The sequence below is a fragment of the Hemibagrus wyckioides genome, linkage group LG02, assembly GCF_019097595.1.
Source record: "Hemibagrus wyckioides isolate EC202008001 linkage group LG02, SWU_Hwy_1.0, whole genome shotgun sequence".
Lineage (NCBI taxonomy): Eukaryota > Metazoa > Chordata > Actinopteri > Siluriformes > Bagridae > Hemibagrus > Hemibagrus wyckioides.
In genome coordinates this window covers 13638802-13660358 of record NC_080711.1, presented here as the reverse complement: position 1 = coordinate 13660358, position 21557 = coordinate 13638802, and the positions used below count along the sequence as shown (strand labels likewise).

The 21557-nt window shown below is 40.5% G+C and overlaps 2 protein-coding genes across 2 annotated transcripts; one reads left to right on the top strand and one right to left on the bottom strand.

Moving 5' to 3' along the window:
• Positions 1-213: 213 nt before the first annotated feature.
• Positions 214-2285, top strand: gadd45gip1 (growth arrest and DNA-damage-inducible, gamma interacting protein 1). Its single transcript, XM_058405398.1, has 2 exons — positions 214-632; positions 1881-2285. The coding sequence occupies exons 1-2, from the start codon at positions 244-246 to the stop codon at positions 2173-2175; spliced, it is 684 nt and encodes a 227-aa protein (XP_058261381.1). The 5' UTR covers positions 214-243; the 3' UTR covers positions 2176-2285.
• A 1682-nt stretch (positions 2286-3967) lies between these two features.
• On the bottom strand, positions 3968-20493 carry zgc:158403 (tetratricopeptide repeat protein 39A). Its single transcript, XM_058376973.1, has 18 exons — positions 20174-20493; positions 18018-18122; positions 15855-15986; positions 15264-15322; positions 14992-15059; positions 14538-14602; positions 12664-12763; positions 12509-12574; positions 11894-12002; positions 10692-10759; positions 10492-10551; positions 9923-10084; positions 9560-9651; positions 8538-8658; positions 8186-8297; positions 6919-7033; positions 6097-6213; positions 3968-5959 (listed from the first exon to the last, which is right to left on the bottom strand). The coding sequence occupies exons 1-18, from the start codon at positions 20206-20208 to the stop codon at positions 5848-5850; spliced, it is 1698 nt and encodes a 565-aa protein (XP_058232956.1). The 5' UTR covers positions 20209-20493; the 3' UTR covers positions 3968-5847.
• Positions 20494-21557: the final 1064 nt, after the last annotated feature.

Below are 21557 nucleotides of genomic sequence, written 5' to 3'. Positions count from 1 at the left end.
TTATTCATATACTGTATACTGTTAGATAATAAAAGTGGCGCATTGTATACCGGTGTAGCATTAACAGACTCCAAACGACAGAGGGCGCTCTACATCTCTCACCACATACTACAATACTTCCACACTAAATAGTGTGGGCAAAAACAGTAAGTGACCACGCGCACACAGCACACTATTCTGACACACAGTAAACTAGTGCGCTAGTACAGACGTGGAGACGCACTCTGAAGGACGCAATCAAACATGGCGGCCTCCTTACTGAGCAGGAGGGGAATTACGCTGTTAGGCATTTCTAGTATAAAATCTTTTATCCCTGTTGTTTCTGGGAATAATGTCATACAGTTGGTAGCTGGTTATAACCCGAAACCTCTCAGGCTGAATTTAAAGGAGGCTTATATTCCGGACAGGAACAGTGAGAAGACCCCGGAGTGGCAGAAGACGGATAAATATGAGCGCAAGCTTTTTGCACGTTATGGTTCTGCCTCTGGTGTGGATCCGGGTAAACTGTGGCCCACTGCCGCCCAGCTGGATGAATTAATCCAGGAAGAGAAGCAGTGGCATCCCCCGCTTGAAGAAATGCTCAAAAACATCGCGGCCAAGGAGAAAGAAAAAGCGGATAAACGGCTAGCGAGGTAATGTAAGCTGCTCGGTTTAGCTCGCCGAGGTAGGAAGCGAGGTGCACGTGTATACGGGGTTTTACGGTACAGCATGTGTTCTCTATGTAGTTGTTCTTGTTTATGACCGTCAATTTAGATGGCACATATAATGTGGTAACAGTTCGGCATGTTGAGACTAAATAAATGTAAAGAATACATACATGCAGTGCAGGAGTGTAACAGGTGGAATATACACCTACACTTACACACACTCTCTCTCTCTCTCTCTCTCTCTCTCTCTCTCTCTCTGTCTGCCAGTCTCTCTCTATCTATCTTTGTCTCTTCCTCTGTCTCTCTGTCTCTTACTGTCTTTCTCTCTCCCGTTGTCTGTCTGTCTCTCTTTATTTTTCTATCTCCCACTTTCTTTCCTCTTTATCGGTCTCTCTCTCTCTCACTGCCTTTCTCCCGCTGTCTGTCTGTCTCTCTTCCGTTCTGTCTCCCGCTGTCTGTCTGTCTGTCACTGTCTCTGCTTAACTCTTTCTCTCTCTCTCTCCCAGTGTCTGTCTGCCTGTCTCTCACTCTCTCCCTCTCATTCTCTCTCTCTGTCTCTCTTTCCTGCTGTCCGTCGGTCTGACTGTCTCTCTCTCTCTGTCTTTCTCTCTTCCTCTGTCTGTCTCTCTCTATCTTTCTCTTTCTCTCTCTCTGTCTCTCTTTTCGGCCTATAAATAAGCTGAAGCAAACGTACATACATGTGATATGGTGTTTAATCGTCATACTTTCAGCATGATGTGTGTGTGTGTGTGTGTGTGTTCAAACAGGCAAACTAAAACTGATGAACTCACTTTACAGGACATGGTTATAATATTTTTTTCAGATAATTGTTCAGTTCTGAGTAAATGATAGATTGAGGTGTCAAATTGGGTTACTTCTGGTATTTTTAAAAAAAAAATAAACAATAAGTTTGATAATTATGAATTATAGTACCCTTGCTGGTTTATATGGTTTGTATATAGATACTCTGTCTGATGGCAGATTTAAATGATATACAGGCGCTTAACCTGCTGCTTGATTCACATTCAAAGCAGCGATTTTGTTAGCAGCTCTTGAAAAGAAGCAATACACAGTGCAGACTGCAGTGCCACAGAACAGGTTCAAGGCTGTGGCTGTTGTTTCGGCTGCTGTGGAAGAAATAAAGTGTGCACAGGGAAGATAACAGGTGATTTGAGATACAGCAATAGTCTGTGGCTGATTGGATGTTTTTTTTTCTTTTAATCCTTCCTACAGAGAGAAGTTGATTGCCGAAAACATGGCTAAAATGCCCAAGATGATAGCAGACTGGAGGAAGGAGAAGCAGGAAGCGAAGAGGAAGCTGAAGGAGGACAAGGCCAAAAAGGAGCGACTTCTGGCTGAGGCTCGGGAGCGGTTCGGCTACGCGATAGACCCACGCAGTTCCAAGTTCCAGGAGATGCTCGCAGAGATTGAAAAGGAGGAGAAGAAGAAGAGGAAGCTCCTGAAACGTCGAAAGAGAGAAGAGGAACAGGGGATAACTCCTTCTGCACCGGCTGCTGAAGCCTCATAGAGACTCAAACACACAGACTGTTGTATATACTGACCATCGCAATGCATTTTGGAAAACTCACTTCTTCTCTCATGTCATTAAAAGAACCTTCATTAAAATGTAAAGCCTGATTATTTGCATTTGGTTGCATTGACACTGTATACCGGGCTGCTGAAATAGAAATAGACTGATGGAATGATCAAGATGAATTGTTTTGCAGTCTGGAGCTACTACTCATTAATACATTTTCCGTTTCTTTTCTTTTACATCTCTTTTTCACATCTATGTAATACTTTTCCTCAAATGTTCTCTCTCATTTTTTTCTATTTCATTATTTCTTCCACTGTCCTTTTCTCTTTCTTTTTCCTTTCTATTATTTTTATTCAGCCTCATACTCCCTTTTCTACTGTCTCATAATTTCACTTCCTGTCCCCTTTCATTTCCTCTCTCCTTAATCCAATTATATCTGTCTTTGTCTTAATTATTCTTTCCTTTCTTTAACCAATCACTCACTTTCAGCTCCTTGCATATTTTCTGTGTATTTTTACATCAGGAAATCGTATTCAACAGAAATTCAAGCCACATTATATACATCGATCAGGAGACCACCTGCCTAGTAATGTGTTGGTCCCCCTGACCCCATTCTATCAGAACCAGCATTAACTTCTTCAGCAATTTGAGCAACAGTAGCTTGCCTGTTGGATCGGATCACACGGGCCAACCTTCGCTCCCCATGTGCATCAATGAGCCTTGGCTGCCCATGACCCTGTCACTGGTTCACCACTGTTCCTTCCTTGGACCACTTTTGATACACTATATTGCCAAAAGTATTCGCTCACCTGCCTTGACTCGCATAAGAAATTAAGTGACATCCCATTCCTAATCCATAGGGTTCAATATGACGTCGGTCCACCCTTTGCAGCTATAACAGCTTCAACTCTTCTGGGAAGGCTGTCCACAAGGTTTAGGAGTGTGTTTATGGGAATTTTTGACCATTCTTCCAGAAGCGCATTTGTGAGGTCACACACTGATGTTGGACGAGAAGGCCTGGCTCTCAGTCTCCACTCTAATCCATCCCAAAGGTGTTCTATCGGGTTGAGGTCAGGACTCTGTGCAGGCCAGTCAAGTTCCTCCACACCAGACTCTGTCATCCATGTCTTTATGGACCTTGTTTTGTGCACTGGTGCACAGTCATGTTGGAAGAGGAAGGGGCCAGCTCCAAACTGTTCCCATAAAGTTGGGACCATGGAATTGTCCAAAATGTCTTGGTATGCTGAAGCATTCAGAGTTCCTTTCACTGGAACTAAGGGGCCAAGCCCAGCTCCTGAAAAACAACCCCACACCATAATCCCCCCTCCACCAAACTTTACACTTGGCACAATGCAGTCAGACAAGTACCGTTCTCCTGGCAACCGCCAAACCCAGACTCGTCCATCAGATGGAGAAGCGCGATTCGTCACTCCAGAGAACGCGTCTCCACTGCTCTAGAGTCCAGTGGCGGCGTGCTTTACACCACTGCATCCGACGCTTTGCATTGCACTTGGTGATATATGGCTTGGATGCAGCTGCTCGGCCATGGAAACCCATTCCATGAAGCTCTCTGCGCACTGTTCTTGAGCTAATCTGAAGGCCACATGAAGTTTGGAGGTCTGTAGCGATTGACACTGCAAAAAGTTGGCGACCTCTTCGCACTATGCGCCTCAGCATCCGCTGACCCCGCTCCATCAGTTTACGTGGCCTACCACTTCGTGGCTGAGTTGCTGTCGTTCCCAAACACTTCCACGTTCTTATAATACAGCTGACAGTTGACTGTGGAATATTTAGGAGCGAGGAAATTTCAAGACTGGATTTGTTGCACAGGTGGCATCCTATCACAGTTCCACGCTGGAATTCACTGAGCTCCTGAGAGCGACCCATTCTTTCACAAATGTTTGTAAAAACAGTCTGCATGCCTAGATGCTTGATTTTATACACCTGTGGCCATGGAAGTGATTGGAACACCTGATTCTGATTATTTGGATGGGTGAGCGAATACTTTTGGCAATATAGTGTAGATACTGACCACTGCAGATCGGGAACACCCCACAAGAGCTGCAGTTTTGGAGATGCTCTGATCCAGTCGTCTAGCCATCACAATTTGGCCCGTGTCAAACTCGCTCAAATCCTTACGCTTGTCCATTTTTCCTGCTTCTAACACATCAACTTTGAGGACAAAATGTTCACTTGCTGCCTAATATATCCCACCCACTAACAGGTGCCATGATGAGGAGATAATCAGTGTTATTCACGGCACCTCTCAGTGGTCATAATGTTATGCCTGATCAGTGTATGATTCAGCAGTTACTTCTATAAACATTTACAAAAACAATAGCTAGTAGCTATAAAAACATTACAACTAATAGAAGTCCAGTGATAATATACAGAACTGTCTTCAGATAAGATTTACTGATTTTGCTAGGATTTATTTTTAATTAAAGCCATATTAGTACTGTATTATGAAATGACAAGTGTGAATGAACACATTCTTCCTCCAGTATTTCGAGCATCATCACACTCTATACTCAGAATATTGTAATGGCATAGCAGGTGTAGGTGCACAGTTTTAGACCGACATACAACCATACATACAATCAATCCCACAGCCACGAAAATGCCTTTTTATTTCATCAGTTATTAAAATTTTGTCAAATTATATTTCTCCAAAAAAGATCATACAAGTGTTTTTTTTGGAATGTTAAATAAATGGCAGTCAAAAAGTGTTCCTGCCCTGAAGGCATTATAGTGATTTATTATAATGCTTCAAACAGAGATCCATAAAAATTAAGTTAATATCAGATGTGCGTTATTAATAAATGGCCATTTTCATTTGACACATATCAGTACTGGAAGTATTAACTGAATCAAATTTATATTAAACGTGTAGATTTTCATAACTGATGATATAAAAAGTAGCTCTACTTATATTATAAATTAATTTTCTGCTGCTTCAAAAGTAACTCCACAAAATTTCAGTTCAACACTGTCAGTTTACAAAATATCCTTTCAGCGTGAACACACATCATATGTAGCCAATACGGCTCGGCTTTCACATAGAAATCCATTTAAAACTATTAGCGGTGTAAATTTGGCCTTCGCACCAAATTTAGTCCTTCCTGGAACATAATGATCACCTTTTAGCGGGAAACGTATCTCGTAATTGTGAACACTCACATGCTATATTTAGTTGAGAGCCTTCAATTTAGATTTCTTTCATTTGGAGGACGGCACTTGTGTGTGGTGTTTTCTGTAACTGAATAATAACTGCTTCATCTCATTTCCTAGATAAAAACACCATCTAGCAATGTTTTTATAATATACCAGAAATGGCATACCAAATCATCTTCAACTAATCAAAAAGCCTGAGAAATTTTCCTTTTCCTAAAAGTGCTGCTGTATCTCAAGGTAGACTATATAATACTCTTCTCATGTGGAAATTTCACCCATGTATCTAAGCTACTTATCCTAAAATACACATATCATGTAAATTGACTACAAACGCTGCGTCCCTAAGATGTCCACAAGACTGTCTGAGTGAGGCCCTTTACATGCAGCCTTGAACTGGACGGAATAAGGGAGGGAGGATGACAGTGTCTCTTTGGCATCATAGTTCACTAGAAGAGTCAGTCCTCAACATGTCACTTCAGCTGGTAATATTTACAGGACCGTGATCTCGTCCTGGTCACTCGTGTCTGCCTTCAGTTTAGACAGAGCTGCGTGGATCCTGAACTGAGTGCGGGACTCCATTGAGTACTCTTTGTAGTTATTCCTGAGAGGGAAGGAAGAAATTGGCTTTTCAGGAAACATTTCTAGTTAAGGCAAATACATGTAACCAGTGCATGACTTAATATTGTTGTGTGTATGAATTAAACAAAAGTGTTTGACTTCATCCTAGTCTCTACTCACTTGGCTTTCTGCAGAAGTTTGATGGCTTGATCCCTCCTCCCTGTTTCAGCGTAGAGTAGGCCCAGCTCCAGCAGTGTGTTAGGAATCAGGTAGTGGTCATACTTCAGCTTCTTCTCACTGTACCCCATAAGACACATTTATTAATCTCCATTTTAAAATATCCCACATTCCAGCACACTTCAACAATTATAGCTGCATTTATATTACACTGAAATGCAAAACACATACACTATAACAGGCTTTTTTTTTTTTTAACGACAACCAGATTGCACAAGGACTTGTGATCGGACAATTTTTACACATATTGCACATAAATAAAGCACTGGTTTGACGTCTTCCACATTATGTATTGAAAGACAGTAACATGCTTAAAGTGTACACTCACAAAAAAGGCCCAAGTGGACACAGGCTCAGTGAAACTGCAGAGTTTTGATTGAAAATTTGGTGATTAATTACTGGTATGATCTTTAATCTTGTCTGTCTGGCATCAGCACTGCTGAGATTTTTTCCTCTCATTTCTTCACATCATTAACATCACAGACTGGCTGATGGGATAATTGCAAGAGTGTACAGGTGTACAGATGTTCCCAATAAAGTGACAGTCATTTAACAGTAATCACATATACTAACTAATAAGCCAGGGGTCAAAAATTGTTAGTGAGGTGCCATAATGTAAGAGATTTCTATCATCTCATCTCACGATGTAATCTGCAGCACTTTGCAAATTCAGGGTAAGTTCGTTGCGTCTATATTTTTCACTACATGTACGAACACTGTTGATAGACGTGTGTATGTGGTCTGTAGGTGGAAAGTAACACTGGCCTGCTGTAAACTTTGTTAAAACTTTCTTCAGCAAGGTGCAGTCGGTTTTGGTTCTTCAGGCACAGTCCCTTCAGCAGCAAAATCAGGCAGAGGTCATCTGCACTGTACTCATTCTCTTCAGGACACACAAACAGATCACACTTAACACATCTGCTCCATTCTTTCCTGTCTGATACGTTTTCATACGCAATGCCAGGATTTGTGAACAGTTTGTGGGCTGATTTTTTTCTTCTGTTTTGTCACCTTATTAACTTTTAAGAAATACATTTTAAACTAATCTTTTCTTTATCCAGAACTGCATATTGTAGAGTAAGCAAAACTCTGGTTACATACACTGATCAGGCATAACATTATGACCACCTGCTTAATATTGTGTTGGTCACCCTTTTTGCTGCCAAAACAGCCCTGACCTGTCATGCACTGTATTCTGACGCCTTTCTATCAGAACCAGCATTAACTTCTTCAGCAATTTGAGCAACAGTAGCTCGTCTGATCACACGGGACATCCTTCACTCCCCACGTGCATCAGTGAGCCTTGACTGCCCATGAATCTTGTTGCCGGTTCACCACTGTTCCTTCCATGGACCACTTTTGATAGACCACTGCAGACCGGGAACACCCCACAAGAGCTGCAGTTTTGGAGATGCTCTGATCCAGTCGTCTAGCCATCACAATTTGGTCCTTGTCAAACTCGCTCAAATCCTTACACTTGCCCATTTTTCCTGCTTCTAACACATCAACTTTGAGGACAAAATGTTCACTTGCTGCCTAATATATCCCACCCACTAACAGGTGCCATGATGAGGAGATCATCAGTCTTCATTCATCATCATTCACTTCACCTCTCAGTGCTCATAATGTTATGCCTGTTCGGTGTACAAGCTACATACAATGTGGACATCCCTAAAATTCCACTTTTTCTGTAAAACTTACCAGCCCTACTAATATCAGATTAAGTGCATCAAACATCACATTGAATTATGTGTTCTTATCGTATTGTCTTTATCAATACAGTATGAAGTTTGAAGAATAATCTGTGGTTAGTAAAAAATCTATGAAATTTATACTAGATCCATGGACGTGTAGAATCGTGTTAAAGTGCTCTAAAACTGATCCAACTTTGCACTTTGAAATACTACCAAGCACTTTATATATACACAGTATAACAAGTAATGTAAATGTGACAAGCTATTGTAAATGTGCTTTTCAAATCATTACCAAAACCTGGCAATAATTCAAACACATTGTGAAGTATGGAGTGGAGTACCGGGAGCAGCCTGCAGGGTTTGCTCTGCCTCCAACAGAGTTTCCAGTATGCCTGCTGTGAGCTCGGGCTGTTTGCTTATCATGGAGAAACCATTCCACATGTACATCATCTCCTGGAACAGGCAGCACAATCAGTCACCATATTTACCACTGTAAATGCCTTTTCTAACTTTAGTTTGGAGGAAGTGTGTCACAGATGCAGAACATGCTTCTGTGGGTGTGAGTATGCAATTATCTTTTGCTGACATAGAATCTTCCAAGAACTGTGGGCATTATGTAAAATTAATATGATTATAGTGAAGTATATTAGAAGAATGACACATAGAATGACACAGGATGCAGAGGTGCCTTACAAGCACAGGAACAGGGAGTGGTACGGGGGAGCTGGCTCTGTAGCGCCGGGCTTTGCGGATAGCAAACTTCTCTGTAGGAGGAGACTTCCCTGCTATCTTCTGTTTGAAGGTTGGCACCTGCCTAAGAGCGAGAGTGTGTGTATGAGAGCAGAGAGAGCGAGAGAGAGAGTGAGAGAGAGAGAGAACTTAATTCTCATTTATCATTCTTTTAGTAATGTATAAATGTTTGCGTAAGCCACCAAAACTGCTGATTTTCTTCATACACAAACGATGAAGGCCAATCACACTTAAAATGCAGCACACATTCACAGCACAGTGAATTTGCATTAGTATATGACCACCTGAAAAGGTCGAAATCTGGAGACAAATTAGAGAATCATTAGATGTAAAATGAGGTGAAAAGAGAAAGCCTTGACATTTCTACCCAATCGATCATTGTCAACAGACATCACACAGGCAAACTGCTTTAAATATTTAATTGTTTTAAGTGTCTTGGCAATTGTCTGCCAGAAGTGTGATGTCTGATGCTGTTTTGCTCTTTGGTCTCTCATGCACTGGTACACCATCCTGGAAAAGTGCACATGTCATCACAGGAGACCTGATGTATTTAGGAAGGGGCCACTGATGGCACGCATCACATTAGGGAGCACACGGCTCATTGCAGAGACATACCAGATCAGTCATTTATTGACGGTTTCATTTAGAGGCAGTTTAAAAGTGTTGAAAAAAGATGCTGTGGCAAACAGACTTGTACACCAGCTGAGCCACTGTAGCCAATAATTAAGGTTTCACATTAGTCAGTCTCCTTGTACATACATTTACAGGAAATAGGATAGCAGGATATGAAAGTTTTTCTGAAGTGACAGAATTTATTATTTTTTTTTTTATTAACAACAGATTTCTTGTGTAAATGATTTATAAAAAATTGTTTGTGTCCTGTTTGATAAATGAGGTCCATTGTTAGAAAAAGGAAGACAAAGATGCCTTTGTAACTCTTCGACTGTAAATGCATGTGTGTATACCTGAAGAGCTCAATCTCGTTCTCCCCAAATGGACGAGCCTCTCCTCCTGGCAGCATACTGAGATAAGCAGCCTTCATATACACGTACATAGCCTGAGAGAGAGAGAGAGAGAGAGAAAGCATGAAAGACTGTCAGTAATTCAATTCACTGTCTCATTAAGCTTTTTAAATGAGCTGCCTTCAACTTCAAATAGCATTTCAACTTTTGTAATCGAAATAACATTGAAGAGCTGTTGGACAGATGGACGCTCATGGACATGTATCACTTATATTACTTAACTCTACTCTTCAATCAGCATGTCTTGGAACTAGCAACTGATCTCTAGAATCTTAACTACAACATTAGACAGAAGTGCTGGCTGACCTTGGACCAGCGACTTTCCTGGCTGAGCAGGTCGGCGTAGAAGTAGGCCATTTTCCAGTGCCTCTTGTAGGTGAAGCACCACATCAGTTCCCAGTAGCACATGTGGTGAAACTGCTTCCAGGCCTGCTGCGCTTTACATCCATTTTCAAATAGCATTATTGCCTGGATATGGACACAAAATAATTATTTTGTAATAAAACTAATAAAATTGGAAAAACTAGAAGCCTTGACATTCAGATGAGGATCTTCACATAGCAGAGTTATTAGCTGCTTTGTTTATACTGCTGAAAATTAGTTTGTGTTCTGTCCTTGGATAGTGGCTAATCATATTTCAAACAGAGGATGTTATCACAGAGAACAAGTACTCTAGGGCTTACTTGATCCACAGACACATTTATACTTAATAGAAATATAACAAAAATGCCCACTGATTTTGCAACCACGGAAATGTACTAGCTCTACAACACATAAATCAGAGCTCTGATTAGCATAAAATTACAGTGGAAATCATTTCCTGACTCATTCTTTTAATAACATTCTCTACACACAGCCACCCTCAATTCACTCACCTCATCAATGTTGCCTTTTATTTCCTCCACTCTGCCTGCAAAGAAAAGGAAAATTGCCCCCTGGAGAAGATAGGCAGAGGGAAGATGATAGCATGACACTCAAGAATTTATAAAGCCAGTTATGAATGAGAGAGAGAGAGAGAGAGAGAGAGAGAGAGAGAGAGAGAGAGAGAGAGAGACAGAGAGAGAGAGAGACCTACATTTGGATATTGTATCCTAAATGGCTTCAGCAGTTTCTCAGCCTCAGCTACTTCTCCCTCACCTGTCCCTGCGAAGAGAAAAAAAGTCCATTGCTTGTCAGTCATCTTGGGAGATGCATTTTCAACCATTCTTTGGTGAACAAACATTTCTACTTGTCTACCTTTTGTTCAATATTTCCACTCAGGTTCATGATTGTACCATTTACAGCACACCTGATGTGTTTGCAGCTGCTGTGTCTACATACTGATTAAATGGAACCCTTTCCAATTTGTAAAACTGTGCATTGTTACTACACATTGCCAAGGAAACAATAACATTTGATATGTTAGAAAAAAGGTGTTGTTAATAGCCTTAGCTCCACTACTTTACCTTGAGTAAAAGACATCCATGTTTGATCACAGACGTCTTTTTCTGCTGCGACTCTTACACTTTTAGTCAATTAAACACTAACCCACTTTTATACTCATATACTATATTAGCAAAAGTTTTGGGACACCGCTCCAATTCACTGAATTCAGGTGTTGTTTTTCAGGGGTTGGGCTTGGTACCAAGACATTTAGGACAATTTCATGCCATCCAGTTTGGGGATGGCCCCTTCCTGTTCCAACATGACTGCTCACTAGTGCACAAAGCAAGGTCCATAACGACATGGATGAGTGAGTTTGGTGCGGAGGAACTTCAGAGTCCTGACCTCAACCCGATAGAACACCTTTGGGATGAATTAGAGCGGAGACTTCTCACCTGACCTCACAAATGCACTTCTGGGAATTTTTTTTCCAGAAGAATTGAAGCTGTTGTAGCTGCAAAGGGCTGGCCAGCTCCATATTAACTTCATGTGCATGTAAAGGCAGACATCCCAGTTTTGGAATGGCTCACAGTCTCCACTCTAATTCATCCCAAAGGTGTTCCTCCAACAAGTCAAGTTCCTCCACACCAAACTCGCTTATCCATCTTTATGGACCTTGCTTTGTGCACTGATGTGCAGTCATGTTGGAACAGGAAGTGGCCATTCCCAAACTGTTCCCACAAAGTTCGGAGCAGAAAATTGTCCGGAATGTCTTGGTATGCTGAACCATTAAGAGTTCCTTTCACTGGAACTAAGAGGCCAAGCCCAACCCATGTTTTGTGTATTAATTATCAACCCACAATATTGTGTATTAATTGATTAATATGAATAATAGGAAAGAAGCACTGCTGTTACCTAAAATGAATGAGAGGAAGGTGTAGTAGCAGAGCAGCAGCAGGGCACAGAGCATGGAACGTAAGTTATGGGAGGTGGCTCCTTCATACAGCTGGGAAAGGCCATATTCCTACACAGACACACACAAAGGGGAATAAAATACATGACGAGCAATGATCATCTCATATATACTATGTGACAAAAAAAAGTTTGTGAACCCTTTACAATTTTCATAAACCTAAAATTTGATCAGCTCCAAGTCCTAAAGCCAGATAAAGAAAACCCAGCTAAACAATCTGATGCACAAACATTGTGTCAACTCTAGTTAATAGTTGTGTGTGAAAATCATAGATCAGCAGTTTCCTAAATATTCACACCAGCCTATCTGATCAATATCCACATCTCAATCACAGAGGTCACTTTTTTTTTGCTTCATTCTGATGTTTGATTGAACATCAACTGAAGACCTTCTTCTGTATCTGCATGATTTTATGCACTGTGCTGCTGTCCAGAATTGGCTAAACAGATAACTGCATGAATATCCAAGTGTACAGGTGCTCCTGATAAAGTATTTGTACACCATTCATTTATTTAGAGAAAAGAACATGAATAAATAAATTGAAATAAATGTATTACCTTATCTCCAGAAAATCCCGCAAACTCCAAAACCTTGAGAATCCGTGCAGGAAACAAGGAAAGTGTCTGAAATAATAAGTGACAAACCACTGAGAAAATCGGTTTTACGTCATTTAATTATTTCTGAGGAGTCGTTTTTAGCTTGTGGAACGTACCAAGTTGAACGCACCAATTCCGAACGCCACCCCTCCCTCCAGGTGCTTGTGATTCGGCCCTTTGAAGGAGTTATGTGACTCAATAAAGGAGTGGAGCGCCCTGTGGAATAGCAGCACAATCAGTTCCTCTAATTCTACTATAACATCAGTTTCCTTTGGGCTCGTCTGAATGGAAATTCATAAAAGGATATAGATATAATTAAACCTTAAGCAGTTTTCCAGGCATCAGCATGAGTAATATCACACAAAACAAACAAACACCCAAATTGCATTCAGCAATGCATCATTCCTTAAATATCTGTTCTTAGGCCTTCTTTTACTTAAAAAAAAAAATCACATTCACCAATATAATGATTTGTAAAATGATATTACTCTTTCTGGCTTTGTCATATTTAAAGGTGAAGTTCAGTTCCAGACCAAAAATCTACAAATAATTTATTCCTGGTCATCCAAGATGTCTTCACTTTTGAGGAGAACATTTCAGGATTTTTCTCCATATAGTGGACTTCAATGGTATCCGCGATTCCCATGAGGAAGAAGGGTCTTATCTAGCGAAATGATCGGTCATTTTCTTAGAAAAAAAAAATTGTATACTTTTTAACCACAAAAGCTCGTCTAGCACTAGCTCTGGGATGCGCGTCCACTCCACGTGACGTAGGGGTGAGTAAATTATTTGTAAATTTTTGTTCTTGAAGTGAACTTCTCCTTTAATTAATCCCTAAAGAAAACACATAACATGTTATGGTTTAATGGAATACTTCCATCTTTTTAAACCTTTAGCTATGCCATAAACAAAAAACAACCCAGTTTCCCTGTATTGCAAAAATTACAAAACTCACTTAGTCAATATTTCTTCAATCACAGCTATCTGAAAATTGAGCTCCTGCTCTTTAGAATTTATGGTTTACTGATGTCTTCAACCACTCAAATTAAATATAGGTGTCTTCACCCGATGTCTTCAAAGTAAATGTGGAAGTGCATCAGCGAGGATACACAATTACTTTTTACTATATTTTTCAACGATTTAACAATATACAGCTCTGGAAAAAAAATAAGAGACCACTGCCCAATCTCCAGATTTGAACCCTATTGAAAACCTCTGGAATGTCTCAACAGGAAGATGGATGGTCACAAACCATCAAGTAAAGCTGAGCTGTTTGCTTTTATGCAAAAAGAGTGGAATAAAGTTCCCCAACAGCAATGTGAAAAACTGGTGGAGAGCATGGAGCCAAAACGCATGCAAATCAGGGTTATTCCACCTAATACTGATTTCTTAATGTTATTTAGCCAAAGCATTAACACAATTTGTTTACAAATTATTTGCATTTTGTTTTATTTGAGTTATTAAAGCTCTGCAAATACTGCATGATCTTGGGTTATTTTGATGTGTTGTCATTTCCTTTAAATATACACTCCAAATAACAATAGTTATATTTTGAATTTAGGAGAAATATTGTCAGCAGTTCACAAAAAATTAAACAAAACTGTTCATCTCACCAATACATGCAATGTAGATATGCACCAGGAAGTGGGATTTGGAAAGACACAGTACAGTTATGGCATAAACCATGTAGCATGTTAATTTTAAACATACATACCAAATGAAAATGTTTGGTTTGCAAGACAATGAGCAGTGTGATTTTATTTTTCCCCCCATTTTCTGGTAGTTGAACCTAGTAACTAACAGCCAAGATCTGATATTTCCTCATCCCAGGTGCCCAGGCTACAAACCTGAGTTTTAGGTCAAGTTCTTATCTACAATACAGTGTGACAAAATTGACTGCAAATGTGGATGGCAGATGTTCTGCAGATGTGGATGGCAGAGAGGGATTGTTCCTTTAATGATAATTAGGTCAAAAGCAAAGCATACTTACTTGTATATGAGGTAGCTATTGCGTACTTTGATTCCTCCTTTAATGAAACTCACCATGTTCTCATCCTGCCAGCAAAGAAATAGAGCGGAAAAGTTAGAGGGAATAAAAAACAGAGAATGATGAAGCAAATCAAAATGTCTGACTGGATGGGGCACGGGCAGTGTCACCAGTTCATCATGTAAAGGAATAATTAGTGCGAATCCTATAAGATTTACTAGTAGGTAGGTGTGTGGAAGGGCCTTTAACGTAAGATAAACAAAGCACATATAAATAAAACCCAAAAACTAGGAGCAGAATGTTGATGGTGTACTTTTTAGAATTACAATTAGGACGCTTGAGATCGAGTGCGTGGGCGAGTGAGTGTAGGTGTAGTTTTCAGTATAACTGTATATGTGTGTGTGGCTATTTGTGTGTACAGGAATGTTACTGCCCGAAATCTCCAATCTCTACCAACCTGTAAAAATGTAAGAGCGGCTCTTTGTAGCAAGCATTCGGCATAACACGCCTCAGCATGGAGCTCCTCTATAACCACACACACAATAAAAATGACACTTTGACTTTAAGCATTTTAAAATGCAAAAGCATTTTCCTTGTGATGGAAAAGTTATGCCGGATTTTTCACATAAAGTATCATCAGAGGCATCAGAGGTGCCTCTATATAGGGTGTTATTATAAACCTTTTACAATATTTCCAACACTTTCACAAATGCAGCTCATATTACTTACCTTCAGAGAGCTCATCACCTGCTGCTCTGGCTGCCAGACTACCAGACCTCTTACGAAACCTGTAGGGGGCACGAACACAGACATTCTCACTGATCATTATCTCTAGCTATAATGTTCATATGACAGCATAAACCCATGCTTGTTTTTAATTTCGTGAAGGAGCAGTGGCCACTCTTCCACATAATTACACCCCGATAAGAGACACAAAACAAACACTGATGCTGGTTCATCCTCATTCTATTTCAGAGGCATACAAATCATTTTACCCTGCAATAAACCGGATCAGAGCGAATATAATTTTCACATGAAGCAGCATCTGTTGGAAAAACACAGCTCCTACTATAACCAAGAGCCTCTACATGACCACAGGGCAGCATACATTATAGCAGCCAGGGAGTTAGCAGATATGATCAGCTGGTGACCATTTAAAGCTATTGACATAGGGGTGTGCTTTATCCCCATGCAAACACAGGCAAATCACTACTACTACCTAGTAACAGTTCTGTTTCAGCTCATGATTGTACCCGTATATATATATACACTGTATGTGTGTGTGTGTGTGTGTGTGTGTGCATGCATGCATGTGTATACCTTTGGCAAACATCTTGAGCACTTTTCATTGTATTTCCTGCATTGACGATGTCGTCGTGTTGGAAGGTCATCATCGCCTGCATCTCTAACACTGTAGCGTAGATCAGAGCATGATACATGCTCTCTTTACATCTGCAACGTGACATCACATAACATTACAGACCAGCCCACATATCCACACCCAGTTTAAACCAACCTGCTTACTGTTATATACAGGTTTACCAACACCACACATTTCCACTTACACCAACTCCATATATTTCATCTTACCACACATTATGTTACCAAAACTACTTTATTTCTATAAGAGGTCATTTCAAAATAATAGCTAAGAGGTCTATATATTTCAGCTTTTATTTACTATATCAGATTTTTAGAGGGTCAAAAGTTTATATACTCTTCTGATTATTTGATCAGTATTGCTTTTTAATTGCTTAACTTGAATCAAACACTTAGGGTAGCCTTCTACAAGCTTATTATGCTGGAATGTCTGGTCATTCATCCTGATAAAACTGTTGTAACTGTCAGGATTATGGGCATCCTTGCTAAGGATCGTTTTTTTTCCCCCAATTCAGACCACAAATTCTTTTGTGAGATTCAGGTCCAGGATTTGTGATGGCTTTCACTTTGTTGTCTATGACATTTTGCTTCAGTTTTTCTAGATAACCTGCCATCTATTCTCTGAAGTGAACAGTACCTTTCTCAGCAAAACACCCATAGCATGATGCTGCCACAGCCATGCTTCACAGATGGGATGGCATTTTTTTTGGATAAAAAAACTATAACAAAGCTCGAAAGTCCAAAAGCTCCCACTATCTGGAGGTGCACAAGTTGCCATCCTAAAAAAAGCACTCAGCATCCCAAGACATAATAGGTCCCAATACCCTAAGGCCCACAAGCTTCTTTAATCCTGAAGTCCACACCACCACCAGTTCACAAGTTCTGACCGATCCAAGGTCCACAAGATCCCACCACTCTGAAGTCCACAAGCCCCAACCATCCCGAGGTCACTAAAAGCTCTCACCATCTCAAGGTTCACAAGCTCCCAGTATTCCAGAATCCACCAGCACCCAGCATCCTGAGGGCCCCAAGAGCCCATAATCCCCTATAACTTCCCTTTACTATAAGGTTCAACCTGAGCAGAGCAGAGAGAAAAAACTTATAAGCCTGTGATGGTGGTTTAAGCTTCTCACAACCATTGTTTAGCTAAAATATACCAAGGACTTTAGGCCCACAGTCATAATCCTGCCATGGTCCCAATACACCTAATCTGTTTCTGGTCTCTACAAGGACCTGTTTATTTTGGCTAAAATAAACCGTGTATCTTTCCAAGCTTTCCAACATGAAACACGGTTTTGAAACACAAAATGCTCAGCTTCAGTAGAAAGTGATGGCACACATCTGCCCACAATATACAGATTAGTGTGGAACAGTAAAACAGTCCCGGGCAAGTTATATAACAACATTTGTTTTGTTTAAAATCAGAAAAAAAATATGAAACACACAGATATCTTTTTTAGACAAACATTGCTATTTTCTTTGTAGTTAACTGAATTCCTCATTTGAGGACCCTGTGGTCCAGATCATTTGGCAGCTTAATTTAACTCACATCCAGTACATTTAAAACAATAATCCTTCCAAGGAAAACTCACTGCTATCTCAAGTAATATCTGAATCAGGATCTATTCAAGAGAAACTAGTAGTTACTGTTAAAACACTTTTCCCTGCACAAATCAGTGACAGATAAAGGAGACATATACACTAACTAACTCTGGGTGGAATCGAAGCATTCTCAAGGCAGTCTCTGTTTAATACAGAAGTGTGTGTCTTTGGGTGTGAACCTGGGTAAACACTTCACATCCTGGTCAAGGGAGTTGGCATTACACACACATAATCAAACAGACAGTGAAAAGTTTCAGCAGAAAGCTATGACACAGCTAATCCTAATCCCTATCGAAACCATGTCAGGTGTTTAAAGGTTTTGACGCACTGTACTACCACTGTAGTGTCCAAACACTTCTCTCATTAGAGACATGATCACAACAGATTCTTGCATCAAGATCAACTTGGCTATCATGTTTTGACCTGAGGTGTAGTACATGTGACAATGACAACTATAAAGAAGGGTAAAGACAAAAGACAGGCAGAAATACTTGCTCTCACCGTGGCTTCAGTTTGTCCAGACTCTCGCTGAAGTGGTTATTGAGGAACAGATCCAAGGCCTCCATACACTCTTCAAGACATGCCTTTAGGGACGTCTCTGTGGAGCTGAGTCAAGATACACACAAAAACAGTACCAAATGATCAAAGAATTTAATTCTTGACAGGATGAAGGTTAGCCACCTGATGAAAACATTGAGTGTAAGAAGACGATAAAAAATTAATAAGCAATGTCTTCCGCTTTGAAACATGCCCTTTATTAATTATAAATTATGCCTTATGACACAGTATACCTAGGGCTATAAAAAGCCCCTGATGTAATAGGAGAAAGGCAAATGGTGGTGATTAGTGAAAGAGGCTCAATAAAACATAACAATATTCATAAAGAGGAAAGATTTGAGAAGTGAAGATCCAGTGGAATTGTACCTGGCATCAAGCCTGTACCATCATATAAAATGCAACCAAACACACATTTAAAGGTACATGCTCTTAGGGACATAGATAGGATATCTCATGAGCAAAGGTTCAGCACAGTGAAACTGCAACAGAGAGTGGCTGCGACGTCCTGGGAATTTTGTCACATGTAGAGCTTTGTAAAACACCATGCAGAATACACATACACACACATACTCTCTCTCTCTCTCTCTCTGTGTCTCTCCTCTCTCATGCTGATAATTACTTCTCAGCTTCTTATAGGTCAAACATGCAAACAGAAATTAATATAATAATAATCATAATATTAACACAATAATAATAAAAAATGCTAATCACCATGTAGATACATGTCAAATGTTTCTCATCATTATTCACATCAAATATGGCAATGGAGAAAATGTGATCTCAGTGATTTTGACTATCAGCTGCTTTCAGCATTTTAGAAAGTGCTGATCTTTTTGTGTTCTTCACACACACACACACGTGTCCACAGAAATGAAAAAGAAAGAAAGAAAGAAAGAAAGAAAGAAAAGCAGTTCTGTGAAATGAAACACCTTTATGACGAAAAAGGTCAGAGGAGAATAGCCAGGTTCGTTCGAGGTGACAGGAAAGCTATGGTAACTCAAAATTAACACACTTTCCATTTACGGAAAGCAGAAATGTGTCTCGGAACACACAAAATGTCGAACCTTGAGGCGGATGGCCTACAACAGCAGAACAGGAATGGAAGGCTAATAAAACGTGACAGTTTTATTAAGACTGGGAAAGATCAGGCAATGTTTTTTTCCCCTGTAATCATCAACTGGCCAGTTGTGAGATACTCAAATCTGCCCATCTGGCATCAGCACACATGCCATGGTCAGTGAGATCACATTTTCCTCACCATGATATTTGATGTCAACATTAACTGAAGCTTTTGCCCTGCATGAATTTATACATTGTGCTGGTGCTACATAATTGGCTGAGAGGAAACTGACATGAATGAGCAGGTGTACAGATGTTCCTAATACATTTCTATATGCATTTATGTATACAAATATTAGGTCTGTGTACTTGTATAGCCTTAATCGATGCAAATCTTTGAATCATATAGGGGAAATACAACAACATCTAGTACTACTACTAGTAGTAGTAATAATAATAATAATAATAATAATAATAATGGCGATACACTGGCGACACAGTGCCCACTTTGTTTTCCAGAGTCGAATAGAAAGAGTCGACTCTTTTTCCATCTCTAGCGCGCTCTCTCTCTCTCTCTCTCACACACACACACACACACACACACACACAACTACACAAAGTAATTACACAACGAGGAAGGAAGAATCGAGAGGAGGGAGGGGTGTGAAAACTGACCCCAAGAAGGAAAGAAAATTCTCACCAAACTGCAAAACTCACCACAAAACCAACTGAATCAGCCAAAATGGAGCTGAGCTCTTAACAGTGTGGAGGCACTTTAACAACACTCGCTAAAACCTCCATCGCTGTTAAAAACCCTGGGCTGCTAGGCTGGCTGTGTTGAGCGTCACATCACGTGTATTTATTTATTTATTTATTTAACGGTAGAACGCATAAAAGCCATTACTTTAATATAATTGTCACCCCACTGAAGAAAAAGAGGTAATTAAGAAAGCCGCCAGAGGCTGGCCATGCTGATCTATTAGCGGCTTTCACACAGCAGCGCGTAAGCGGCTAACGCCAGAGCAGCTGTTGCTACTTACTTTGCGCTAACAGGTGCATCTTTCCCGTTGGACATGATTTCAATTCCGAGTCTCCTCCGAGTCCTGGGTGTAACCGAAACACCTGTCAGAAAGTGCTCCGGGCTCGGCTCGCTTCCAAACAGCCAGTGACTTCGGAGAACAGGGCCGACAATTGGTGCGGAGAAGTAGTTAGTCGCATTGAGTTGAGGAATCCTGAGGACTTGAGCAGGAGTGTTCACTCGAGTGAAATGAAGCTGCTTGCTTTTTCTCCTCTGCGTGCTGTCGCTCCGGGAACACGAGCGCTTCTTGGCTCCTCCTCGTCTACGCCGGTCTGGCTTTATGCCACCACTCTACAATAACTGTCGACACCTAGTCTAGTTAAACTTCTCAGCTCTGTAAGTGAAAGTAGAAGGCAAAATGTGAAGCATTAGGCCTGTGATTTACTCTACACACCGATCAGGCATAACATTATGACCAATATTGTGTTGGTCACCCTTTTTGCTGCCAAAACAGCCCCTATCCCGTCATGCACTGTGTATTCTGACACCTTTCTATCAGAAGCAGCATTAACTTCTTCAGCAATTTGAGCAACAGTAGCTCGTCTGATCACACGGGACATCCTTCACTCCCCACGTGCATCAGTGAGCTTTGGATGCCCATGAATCTTGTTGCCGGTTCACCACTGTTCCTTCCTTGGACCACTTTTGATAGACCACTGCAGACCGGGAACACCCCACAAGAGCTGCAGTTTTGGAGATGCTCTGATCCAGTCATCTAGCCATCACAATTTGGCCCTTTGTCAAACTCGCTCAAATCCTTACGTTTACCCATTTTTCCTGCTTCTAACACATCAACTTTGAGGACAAAATGTTCACTTGCTGTCTAATATATCCCACTCATTAACAGGTGCCATGATGAGGAGATCATCAGTGTTATTCACTTCACCTCTCACTGCTCATAATGTTATGCCTGATCGGTGAATTTCCAAACGTTTTAGTCACCATTTTATTCCAGTAGACATTATGTATAGGCATAATAACATTTATAATGGAGGGCTGTTATTTCCATCACTTCTAAAAATCATTATTCATTATTTATTCTAACAGTTGCCAAGACTAGTCTGTGGTATAGTCTAGCGTGATACACCAACATTGTAATGGATAGGAGAGCTGAAAAAATTTACATCCCCAAAAGCAAACATAGAGTTCCTCGCAGTTCCCTTATGACGTTTTTCAGTCTCCACACCTTTGTCATTTATCACACGCTGACATGCTTTACATAACTTTTACAGCTGAATTCAATCATGAGCTCAGCGGGTAGTTTTCTAAATATGAATCAGCTTGACTGCTGTAGCAGATCCTCTAATGCATTTGATTTCAATTATTTTGCTGAATGTAGCTCACTC

Excerpts from the sequence above, each read along its gene's own strand:
- gadd45gip1 (XM_058405398.1), top strand. The coding sequence starts at position 244 with ATGGCGGCCTCCTTACTGAGCAGGAGGGGAATTACGCTGTTAGGCATT. Across the intron at positions 633-1,880 it reads GCGGATAAACGGCTAGCGAG|AGAGAAGTTGATTGCCGAAA; the intron begins GTAATGTAAGCT and ends TCCTTCCTACAG.
- zgc:158403 (XM_058376973.1), bottom strand. The coding sequence starts at position 20,208 with ATGTCCAACGGGAAAGATGCACCTGTTAGCGCAAA. Across the intron at positions 14,603-14,991 it reads CCGCTCTTACATTTTTACAG|GATGAGAACATGGTGAGTTT; the intron begins GTTGGTAGAGAT and ends CTTTGCTGGCAG. Across the intron at positions 8,298-8,537 it reads CACTCCCTGTTCCTGTGCTT|GAGATGATGTACATGTGGAA; the intron begins GTAAGGCACCTC and ends TGCCTGTTCCAG.